The sequence below is a fragment of the Neofelis nebulosa genome, chromosome 4, assembly GCF_028018385.1.
Source record: "Neofelis nebulosa isolate mNeoNeb1 chromosome 4, mNeoNeb1.pri, whole genome shotgun sequence".
NCBI lineage: Eukaryota > Metazoa > Chordata > Mammalia > Carnivora > Felidae > Neofelis > Neofelis nebulosa.
The window spans coordinates 81,394,017-81,406,146 of record NC_080785.1 but is presented as its reverse complement, the minus strand read 5'-3'; the positions used below and the strand labels follow the sequence as shown (position 1 = coordinate 81,406,146).

The window sequence follows — 12,130 nt, the reverse complement described above, 5'->3', positions numbered from 1 at the left end:
ATAAAGACAGTGTCAAATAGATTCATACTGTCAATATATACAACTTACTTCATCAGACAAGTTTAAAGCCTGCACACATATCAAAGGACTATTCTAATTAAATGCTATCTGTTTGTATATAGAAAGAACGGGTACCTGTTCTATAATGGAGAGTAATCAATCACCATGGAAATAAAATTCTTGCAAAATATATATAATTCCCAATCTTTATTTATTTTACAACTTATTTAGCATTTAGACCAGTATCTCCAAATATAGTAGATTTTTAAAGTGTGTTTCATGTTTCATTTGTTACTCTACAATTATAGCATACAGCCATTCACATCTTCAAGAAGTAAAGTTGCATGCGAAACTGACTCATAGGCATATAAACTTGGATAAAATCAGCCACCAATCTAAGAATTATTTGATGTCATCCTCCCAAAGAATGAAAACAGAAAGCAAAAACTGAGGAAAATACACATGCCATAATACCATATTCTATAAAAACAATTTAAAGACAGTTGCTAGAGATGTAATAGAGATTTAATTAAATCTTTAATGGCTAAAGGATAATATTTTAAAATCTTGCACGATGAGTACAATTGCAATTCTGTTTGCTAATGTTTTAAATCCATTCACATTTTAGTAACTAAGAAATTGTTATGCCAAAAATAAATGTATCTTTCAATCCAATGTATTTTACCTAGCAAGTATTAATTCCAAATAAACACATTTAATAGGTGTTGAATTTTCTAATCCAAAGTGTGAAAATTACATCTCTCTTTCCTATTTGTGATTCTCATTCACACTAGAGCATTCAGAAAGAGATGTTCCCCATCATGTGAAAATTAAAGAATATGTTTCTGGCATAAGAACAATGTGCAGCAGACAGACATCTCTACAGATAGATTCAATGATTTTCTTTCACATTATAGGCTAAAAACAGAGTATAATTGAAGCTTCCTACTGCCCCACCCCCAATCCCCGAAATCTGAGAATCATAAGAAAGCAACACCTTAGGGAGTAAAAGTACTTGAGTTAAAACATTTTAATCACCAACTCCATTTTACTAATACCTCAGTTATAGAAACATTCTTTTTCATTAAAAGTTTTTCAAAAATACTCTTTTCAATCATGTTAGCATTATTTTATACAACTATCTACAAAATCTATCTAAACAAATAGAGAACAAATATTTCCTTAAAATCCTCATTAAAAACCAGGCATATGCATTAAGCTGTAACCAAATAAAGTACTAGCAATCATGTACTGAAGCTTTTTTTCTTTCTTAAATTTAAACTCTTTTTGAAAGTAAGTTCACACAACTAGCTGTACAACCAGAAAGTAATGTTCCTTCAGTTCTCACTGAAGTACATATGGAATTAAATAACGTTATATTTCAAAGGCTTTAGCTTTACACCAATTAGCCAAATACACAGTCTTTGGTACAATCATAACACACTGTGGAAAAACTAGTCTGTTCCCTCCAGTTTATATTCTCTTGGCAAACCATGATCTACTGCTTATGTTAAGCATCTGATTGTCAGATTGGAACAAACTGAATATTCATGATGACGATTAACCATTTAGTGCCTCAAACTAAGAAAACACAATTTATCACAACAATTGCTATAGGTGAAGGCATTCTACAAAGAGACTCTTTTTGCCACAGCGCTTTTTAAAGATATTTTAATAGAAGTAGAGTCAGAAAAATTAACAGCACATATGATCACACACACAGATCAGCATTTACCCAGGCATTCAGCTCTTCTCTGCAAATGTGATTAAATGTTCTTTGTTTGCATTTAAATTGTCATATATCAAACAGGAGACATGCTTTTATAAAAAAGTGTTTAAATCATCTCAGAAAGACACACAGGATCACATAGGTTTCCCAGGTTAAACTAAAGGTTTCATGGTTTGGCTTGGGAGGGAGTTCAAGGAATGAAAAGGCAGGGGTGGTGGTGGTGGGGGGCAGGGACATTACAGAGCTAGCCGAAAAAGAAGAAAAATAAAGATTTACCTTTGTAGGATAATTTCAGTCTTGGCACATTGTTCTTCCCATTTTGATAGTTTGCTGTGGCTGTGAGTAATACTCCCCAGAAAAGACAGACAATCCTAGCGAACCAGCCCATGCTGCAGACGCTGGAGGTGCCTGTGCTGCTCTGCCTTCCCTCCTGTATTGTGCGGCCAGAGAAGTTCAAACAATCTGGAAACTGGAGGTAACAGGTGATTTAGGTCAGTTTCATTCATAAATGCAGACAATCAAGACCTCACGGCAACACTAACACCTCTTCTTCTGTAACAGTCACTGGAGCACAGAAACTTCAAACCCTCCAAAAAAAAAAAAAAAAAAAAAAAAATCGAGCCAGGCACCGGATAATGAGGCACAACTGTTGTGTAGAAAGAAAAAAAAAATGAACAAGGGCTGCTGCAGTGGTGCTTAAGAAGCAGTTCCTTTTATCTAGGCTCTTCTGATAGCCAGTGGCGGACTCTAATCCTGCTCTCTGCTTCATTCGGCTCCCGGGAAGCAGAATGAAAGGGAAACAGAGAAAGAGAGAGAGAGAGAGAAAGAGAGAGAGAGAGAGAAAGAGGAGCCCTGAGCAGCGCGGACTTTTCCTGTACACATGTAGGGAGAGATGACACAAGATCCCACAGACAGGTTTTCCCAACACTCACTAGACTGGCTGACAATGGGAGAACAGGCGAGCTCAACCCACTCCCCTTCCCTCCTGTCACACAACACATGCAAAAAACATCTCCTAGAGATTAGAGCTGGGAGCAGAACCCTCCAGCGTGCCTGTGAAAGGCATGTAGCTATAAATTTACTTCCCAAGGCACGCGTTGTTTTATAGCCATTTTTAGGTGCAATTTTGATTAAAAAAATCTGAATTCTGCTACCTACATAATTTATAACTCATTATATAATTCCTTTGAACTTGTGCATTATATGTGTATGTATGCGTGTGTATATATATATACACACACGCATACATACACATATGCATATGTACATATATGTATATCTTTTCACCATTATAACTTTAACCACTGAAGGTTTTAAAGCCTTGTTAGAGATCATTCCCTCTTCCCAACAAACCCCCTTGGCTCAACTACCCCCTTCCCCCGACCTGCAGCAATTTCACTGAAGAAATTCCTAGTAAAGCCCATTTCAACAATCAGTTCAAGACAAATATAGGTCCACTGAGAATTATAAATTACAACTCAAAAGGATACTCAGAATTTAAAAACATCTATGGTTTTCCAGCTTCTGGAATGCTCTGGCTAACATTGTTAATGCATCACACATCTCATTAATTAAAACCACTTCCCTAGTTTTGGTTTAAAGGGCAGAGGAAGATGACAAAGTTCACAAAAGTCCCTGCTGAGTGTCAAGGACCAACATAAAGAGGCTATCTCTGTGTCTTCATGAGCTGGTGAAGGGTTACTAAACGTTCTGTGCACACGAATGCATATGTTTAGGCAGTCACACAGACACAACCAGTTCTTTCCTAAATAGACATTTTGTCTGAGGTGTTTCAATTTCCTCTTCTATTTTTCTTTCAATTTTCCCCAAAGCTGATATCCTTATAGGATATTGGGGGTTGGCGTATATAAAAGTTAGTAGGACCGAACTTTCCCTTCTCTACTCAACTCTCTCTGCTCTACCCGTGTCCCCCCACCCCCCTTCCAACACTCACAATTGAAATACAGAATAGAGAACCTACTTCAAGTATGGAAATTTTTCCACTGAAAGAAGAGGGTGAGTCTCACAATTACAAACATAAACACTTAAAGTGGCTTAGTATTCTTGCAAAAAATGATCCAAGAATTGCCACTACAGCTTTCATGACTTAATGTCTACAGGCCAATAGGGGAAAAACATCTCTCTCTTTCCCTCTTTCCTTCTGTCTGTCTCTCTGCCTCAACAACTATGTGTGTGTTCGGGGTGGGCGGAGTAGGGGTGGGTGGGTGGCTGGGTGGAGGAGCAGGAAGAGGATGAAGAGGATTTAAAGGAGGGAGAATGGGGGAAGGGGTGGATGGATTCTCTCTACTTCACTAGATTGATTCATCAAACAGACCTTATTGTATTTGTCAGTTTCCTCAAGCCTATTGATCAGTCAGTATTGTTAAGAAAATAAAATCTAAAAATAATGTTGATTTTACTGATTCCCGCACTTGTTATCCTGAGCACTTTTCACGCCCTAGGCAATGGATTAAGGCTACAAACGACCAGAGGCTTGTCTGTCTTCCATGAATTACTCTCTATAGACATTTATTCTACAGAGGAATTCATGTTACTTTGGGATTATTTAGAAGATTGGACCAATGAATTATCCTTTTGAAATATCACATATAATTAGTTTAAATACTTTAAATAGTTGTGCCATTTTCATTAATATATTTTAAATGTCTTTAAATATTTATTTTTCCCCTAGCTCTTGTTACCTAGAGTAGGGGAACAAGTTTATATTTGTCAAAACTAAACAGGATAAGCAAATTTAGAAATGTATCCATTTCACTTTCGTAATGTCTAATTCTGAAACATTTTGATGTGTTCCAGGAAAAATGAAAGGTTGTAGGTAAAATTCAGATAAAAGAGGATCAGAATTGACTCCATGGGGAAGAAAGACATTCAATCTGGATTTTGAACCACAAAATCAGGACAGAGTTATTTAATTTTGTAAAACAAGTAATTTAAATTAATGTTGAAGTCTGGAATTTGGTAGCACAGATACCCATGTTTAGATACACACACATAATTTTAAAAAACACTTTCTTACCCTCTAAATTTTGTATGATCTTTGTGTGTCTTCAAATGTTTGAAAGCTTAATAAATTCACATTTACATTTGCTTATCTCTAGATTTTTTAAATTTAAAATGTGTGAACACAGTAAGTTCTGCGGGTAAGCATAACTGTGCTAGACTGATTATAAAAGAATAGAAAAGTGTAGCCATGCATAGATATTTTAACTGTAATTTTGTAAACAAGAAAAGAAAAAGAAACTACATGCCTGAAAAATACAAAAGCATTTGGAGTTTTCTATTTCTACCTCTTTCAAAGTCTTTGACTTAAGTCAGGGTGAAAGTTGTTTTCAACTTTTTTCTTTTACTCCCAAACACGTGAAGGATAATCAAAGTTAAACGTATTTCTCAGATGACGTAAAAAGAAGGTAAAGGGTCGACCTAGGTGGGTGTTTTTCAGAAATTTTCAAAATCTGACCGTATGTGTGAAACATAGATTTTGATTCACCCCACACCCCCCAAAGAACATGACTCCCTACTCTTACATTCAGTGGCCTAAGCCCTGCATGATTAAGCCTGCTGCATTTGTCTCCTTGGCCATTGATGTTAGTTCATCACTTACTACTCTTTAAAAGTCAGAAATATTACACTGATCTTTTAACATCAAATTTTATTTAAGGCTTAAGTGAAAAACCTTATTTTGTTTTTTTCTCAAAGTTGTCTTTATGATGTTTTTCTAACCTGCAATCTATATCATGCACCATAATTCACTTCACTTGCAACTGAATCTCTACTACCTTTTTAAATTTCAAGTGTTCAGATGTGATGAATTCCTACTACAGAGTCAGATTTGAGCAGGGGCTTAATATGATGATCATGCTCTTGTATAGATTTCTGTCAAATCAATCAGTAGTTTTTTAACCCCACTCTATATTGAGATGGATCACAAAGACTTTCCAGGAAGAGCGATAGGTTCATGGGTGGTGTGCTTGATTTTCTAGAGAAACAATACTTCCAACTTTACAACAGGTTGGTTAAATTTTGTTTTTCACAAAAGACCTGTATAGTCATAGAAGATCCATACGAAAGCATTTCTCCATTGAAAAAAAATATTTTTGATCTTTTCATGTATTAGATAAAACCAATGCGGTATTTTTTAAATGCCCACTCTCCGTATTTTATTTATGATGAAATAAATTGGAATAACAACAAACATTGTAATTCAAGGGTAGAAATGATTGTCCTTATTTGTGAGATGGCACTCCAGTACTTCCCCAGGTTATAGATACCCTGGGTCTTTTTGTGAGAGGTAGGTGAAAACTCTTCCTGTATTTGTGCATAAAAGAAGAGAAGGAGAAATATAATTCTGATGTATTTAAAAATTTAGTGGATTAAATGTACTTGAAGTTATGGTACACTCTAGTAAACACACTTGCCTCTCCCTGTAATCCCACTCTACCCCTGTTTTATTGTGGTGTGATAGAGTACTGCCCCCAAGTTGGCACTAATGACAAAATAGAAGACCTCTTTAAGAGAAATAACTGAGTTAAGAATTTTAGAATGAGTTGGTTAACCAGTTCCCCAAAGAAACAACACCAAGAAGGAGACCAATACTAAAAACAAATTTTCAGTACTCTTATCAAGGTGTTATTCAACTGAGTCATGTAAAAAAATGATATTAGTTTCCATCTAACATCTGCTATTTCTCATTTTTTTTTCTTCAAGGGATGCTTCTTTGCTATATGAGAAAGGCCTGTGATCAACAGAATTATAGCAAATGTCAGAGTCGAACATTTGTCCTTGCTCTGACATCTCATGTTGGAAATTCATTTTTAATGAGGGTTTTTCTGGTACAGGGAATTTGAAACCTTTTCTTTTTCTAAAAAAGAATTGTGTGGGTGAAAACATTCTTTAGAAGATCAGAAGACATCTTATTAATTGGGCAAACTAGATAGCTGATGCATTATTTGTTCTAGCCAAAAATGATAGTTCTTTAGAACTACTGCAGTTGTCACTGGGAGCTGGGGGTGGCAGGTTGAAAGCAATATTTAAGAAATTAAGTTAAACTTTTCATAATCTGACCCTTGTGAATGCTTTTAGTATAAGCAAAATGTGAAAGGAGGAGTTGAGTGGAGGAATTGGTAAAAGGCAAAGGGAATCCACTCTCTAGGGAAGCATTAACTCTTCCCTTGCTTTCTAGCCCCCTTTCCCCCTCCCACCTGCCATGAATGGAGATTTCAGGAAAATAAGCTCATCCCTCTTCTGGAATGATTTTGTAACAATTTGAGGGGAAAAAAATCAGTTTTGTGTTTTCTCTTGTGACATCAATGGTCATGATACTTTGAGGTAAATAGGGACTCAAAACAAAAAGCTCCTTGTTTTTCAAATGAATTGAAGCGATAAATGTTAGATCAATGCAGGAGACCAGAAACCGGCCAGTCACGTTTTGTGTAGCTGCAGATTTCAGGAAAAGTTCAGGCAATGAAGGGTATCAGAAATTACAGAGGAAATTCTTTAATGGTAAGGTGAGGTGGTGGCTTCCCTTTCTTGGAGAATCTGATTTTGTGCGGCTGGCAGGTGAGTTTTATTGGGTTATCAAGTTTGAGTGGGGGATGGAAAAGAGTGTCAAAAAAAGGGATGCATAAAATTTCATTTATGGTTATCATCAGAGTTGCCAAAAGTGGCTAAACTCCAGTTATTAGGAACAGGAATTATCATTTTTCCAGTCCCTTTCCTTTTGATTTCTTAAATCCATCATGTTTGTCAACATTTTAAAATATTTTAAACAAGGGAGTTTTCCTTTTCCATCTATTTGAGAAGCTTGTCATCACTTACAGCTTCTTTATCAGATTATCTGAGAGGCAAATGCATGTCCCTGAATATTAACGTATTGAAATAACAAAACAATGACAATATCAAAATACCTGCTTTTTTTTCTTTCTTTCTTTCCTTTTTTTTTTTTTTTTAAGTGAGAGTGTCTCCACCTCAACTCAAATGAAACAAGAAAGTTTTCAAGTGAGACAAAAATCCCATTGTTAATACTGATCAGTACAGGCTAGGCAGTGAGGAGGAAAAAATGAGGCATCCATGGAATACAAATGAAATGAGCAGGTTGGCTGTTGAGTGTTTCAGAACATGAAGTTATTAGTTATTTGCTTTCAGTAAAGGCATATCACACACCTTCCCGCCAAATAAATAAATAAGCAGATCTATATTCAATAAACAAGATGAAGAAACTAGGCCATAGCGTTTCAAAGATTACTTTACATCTGACTCAGACAAAGCTGATGCATATGGTCTCCCTTTGTTACCCACTGAAAAGACTGTTTCACCTCAGATGTTAAGTTTCCTAAAATCTCTCTATTCTAGGAACAGGCCTTTTCCTTCAAAAAAAATGTTTTTAAAGAGTTTGTAACTGACAACAATAGAGAACAGAAATGTTGTAACCTGGAATTAAAGTTCTTTAAAAGGGTTTATTATAATGGCAAACCCAACTGTTTGGCGGATGGTGACTCAAAATCTACAGCACATGCTGGTTTTTCAAGGGCACAGATTTGTCTAAATTGCAAAAGTTAAGAAAAGAAGACTTCAATGATTTTCTTCCCTATTCTGCATTATCTCCAGAGTTAAATGCCATTTGTCCAGTCTATGCACCCCCATTTTCTCTTTTGTGGCATGGGGGTGGGGTTAGGATGATATGCCAGGTTTCATTTCACTGTGTTGGCTATAGGAGCAGCTGTCACCTTATGGAAGAGATTAGGAAATGTCTTGTTTATTAGCTAACGATTTATTATTATTATTATTATTATCATTAATAAATGATTTATGAAGAAAATTCAAATCTTCCCCCATTTTTCCTCAGGGCACATCCATACGATATATCTCACATAAACCAATCAACATAAATTCATTTTCTCTTGCCTGCTGTATCAATGAGAAGAGAAACAGCATCCAATATGCCCAGCCTTGACTCTTCTTAAATTACAGATCCAAGTTGAAAATGGTTTGACTGGAGGACTTTAATGACAATGTGATTATTCCCTTACTTGTTTTTCAAAAGTGCTTTCTTTGAAGCACTTTAAAGACCCCCAAACATCTAACAGAGTCAATTTTATACAACTCCTTTTGAAGCATAAAAATAATGTCCACTGTATAAAATTGTGTTCTCAAACAGTTTTTAACTATTATCTCAACTAAAGCTTTAGCAACTCACTGTAATAATGTGCTGATTATACAGAAGAAAAAAACACTGACTTTTCGAAGTTAATAATCAAGTGAGTGTATTTCTCATTATGTCACGTTGTAGAGATGGCATTTGATTTTTTTTTTTTTTTGATAGAATCAGTCTGGTGATCTCATTTTGACATATTAAATAATTACTACAGATTTAATTATGTTGTGAAACCTATTTCAATTCTGGTAAGCCAAAATAAAAATGCTTCGAGACATAAGAAAACTAAATTTGTGTGAATCAGCGTAAACGTCTCTATTTCTCAGGCGGTCAGCCTGAGTTGATGCGTGACTGCCGCTGTGTAACCTGGCCAACTAACTCCGCCCCGGAAATGCGATCTGAAATACACTCCTCCTCTACCCTCAACTCCAGTCACCTTTGAAAACATTTTACTTACCGTATTTCTTGCACTCTTTTATTTTGTATCTATCCATCCATTCAACAAAATTTTGAGAAACACACAGGCGTCCATCCTTGTGACTTAAAAACAAATTACAAGCTTTTTGAGACTAGTGATATATATTCCAAGGAACTGACGACAATTTTTCTTTCTTTCTTTTTTTTTTTTTTTTTTGGTAACTTTCTACCACCAAGCTTAAAAACTGTCTGCAAAGCTTTCTGTACCTTTTTAGCGTAGAGTGTTTTTATTTATTTATTTATTTATTTATTTATTTATTTATTATTTAAAATGTAGTTCTACTGCTATTTTCTTTTTGTCAAATCCTGTATCTGGTTTTAGTCCTTGTACACTATCTTCCTTGTTATTGTGGAAGACTCTGGCTGATGACAGACTGTCTACATATTTTGTTGGATTACTTATGATTATAGGCTATTGTATTCCCCTAAAGTTAATCTGCCTATATCAGGATTTTGCATTTGGGACTCAGGATATAAGATTGCTTAAAAAGAAGAAACAAAGGAAAGGCCTTGCATGATTTTTCACAATGTTTTATGAGTATTCTGGGAGCTCTCTCTCCTACGAATGTATGGTGTGTACGTATATCTATTATAGCTCTTCCTGTCTTATATTCTAATAAGTTTCTTCAGTACACTCTCATCTCAAAAAAGAACAGAAACTTTAAACTTATATTTTCAGTGCTCAGCATAACATTTGGCACAAAGTGTAACCTATTTATTAATGGATTAATTCATTAATTAAAATGTCAGGGGAAATATATTCTAGATAGTTAAAATATTGTGGCCCAGAAATCTCACAACTTTAATAAATAGTTTGGGAGAAATAACTTATTTGCACTAGTTTTCCATGCTCTCATATTAAGAACGTATCAGAGTGTAGACAGTAGCATTACAGAGAGTTCTAATTTGCTCATTTAAAATGCTGCTATGTAACTAATATTGCATTATATGTTAACTAACTGAAATTTAAATAAACATTTGAAAGAAAAAAGTAAAAATAAAATGCTGCTAATGTAATATTATAGTTCATGAAATAGAATATCTTTGGCTTTTCCTTCAAAGCATAGAAAATATCATTGTTTTGTTGTTATTATTACTATTGTTTTTATACAAGTATGTGTTTCTTTTCAGATTAAAGACCTCTCTTCAGATTCCCTTAGCCTGCAAGCCATTACAGCATGTTGCTAATTGAAATGAGCATTCTAATAGGGTTTCCGAATGTATAGTGTTTCCAAATGGCAGGCAGTAAGTACTCATTTTTTTTTTAATTAAGAATGGTGATTATAAAACTCTCAGAAAGTCACTACAGTTGTGAAAATGTGTGTATTACACAAGACACGATAGGTGGGTTTAAAGCCCAAGACCACAGTTGGTAGCAATAAAATTGAAATTTTAGTTTCTTTGTCTGGAAGTGAAGTTGATCATCCCCCCCTTCCCAATGCCTGTTCGGATCGAATCAGATATCACATCTGGCTTTGCCCCAGATAAGAACATCCAGGAAGCCAGGGATCCTAGGCCAAGTTTCTGCATCGGCATCCCACGGAGTCAGACTCTGCACTCACAAGAGTTTGGCCAAACGTCTGGGCATCAGAATTGAAAATGGGGAGCAGCCAGAGCACCAGGTCAATATTGTTGAGAAAAACACAGGGATTCTAAAATGCCATCTTGAAGAAAGAAAAGACAACCCCTTGAGAATCTCTGCAGCAGACACTACAAATATCAGATGATAAAGAAGAAAGGAGGATCTAGGCTGCTATTAATTTTATGGGTTGAAAAGTTGTCCTTTAAGAATCATAGGTTAGATTTTCAATTCACCAAATTTACATATCAAGAGCCCAGGTTAGATGGGAGGAAAAAGATATCTAAATGACAATAGGAAGCACAGAAAAGATGCTAGGAAGAAACCTTGACTTAGACTAACAGGCATGAGGTTGCCTTTCCTAATCAGCCCTGCAACTGTGGGCAGCTGCAGACTGAAGGAGAACAGCATTTCACTTCTTAACAAGTTGCTGCTACCTCACTTGGCCAGATGCTTATTTGAGATCCTGCACCTTTCACAGTTTGCACAACACAGAAAGAATTGTATCTTTTATAGTAAATTGAGCCTTAAATTAAAAAAAAGGACCCATTACCAGCAATAATCCTCAATATGCAAGTGAGTTTTAATAACCTAAGTTGCAAGCTTCAAGCATTAGGGAGTAACGCTTATGTTTCAGAGCAAATTATTTTCCCAGATAAGTGTCATACTTAACTTTGGGAAGCAGAGAAGTTTAGGTCAACAGGTGAAACACCTGTATAACTATTATGGGAATATCTCCTGCTACTATTTATATTTTAAGTCATTATGTCTCATAGGTCAACAGTGGGTCTTTGGTATTTTAACTGTTCAAGAGTTTCTTTCACACTGTTTTTGGAACACAAGGGAATCTTGATTGGCTGGCAAATAAATTAATTTTCCACTCTAATGGAATGTTCTACTATAATAGTTTCATCAGGAACATTTCCCCTTTACCTTTATTATCACTGTTAAAATACATTGACAAAGACATGACAATGATTCATATTACACAACTATCTTTGAATGGTTTCTCAAATCTACAAATGGATACCCACCAAATATCATTTAGATTCAGAGATAAATTATGGGCATCTTAATTTACAAAATAAGTACATTTTCATATCTAGTTTTTCACAATAATTGCCAGAAGTTAAAACATAACGAAATATAAAAATATAATCACCACAATCTGAAT

At 35.3% G+C, this 12,130-nt stretch overlaps 1 protein-coding gene across 3 annotated transcripts in view; it reads right to left on the bottom strand.

Annotated features, from left to right (window-relative positions):
* The window catches only part of SEMA3A (semaphorin 3A), a 467,035-nt gene that overhangs the window by 204,610 nt on the left and 250,295 nt on the right, over positions 1–12,130 (bottom strand). For all 3 annotated transcript variants that reach the window (XM_058725246.1, XM_058725245.1, XM_058725248.1), the window contains one exon: positions 2,006–2,198. In XM_058725246.1, coding sequence (XP_058581229.1) covers positions 2,006–2,117 — 112 coding nt within the window. In that variant the 5' untranslated portion in view covers positions 2,118–2,198. The remainder of the gene's footprint in view (positions 1–2,005; positions 2,199–12,130) is intronic.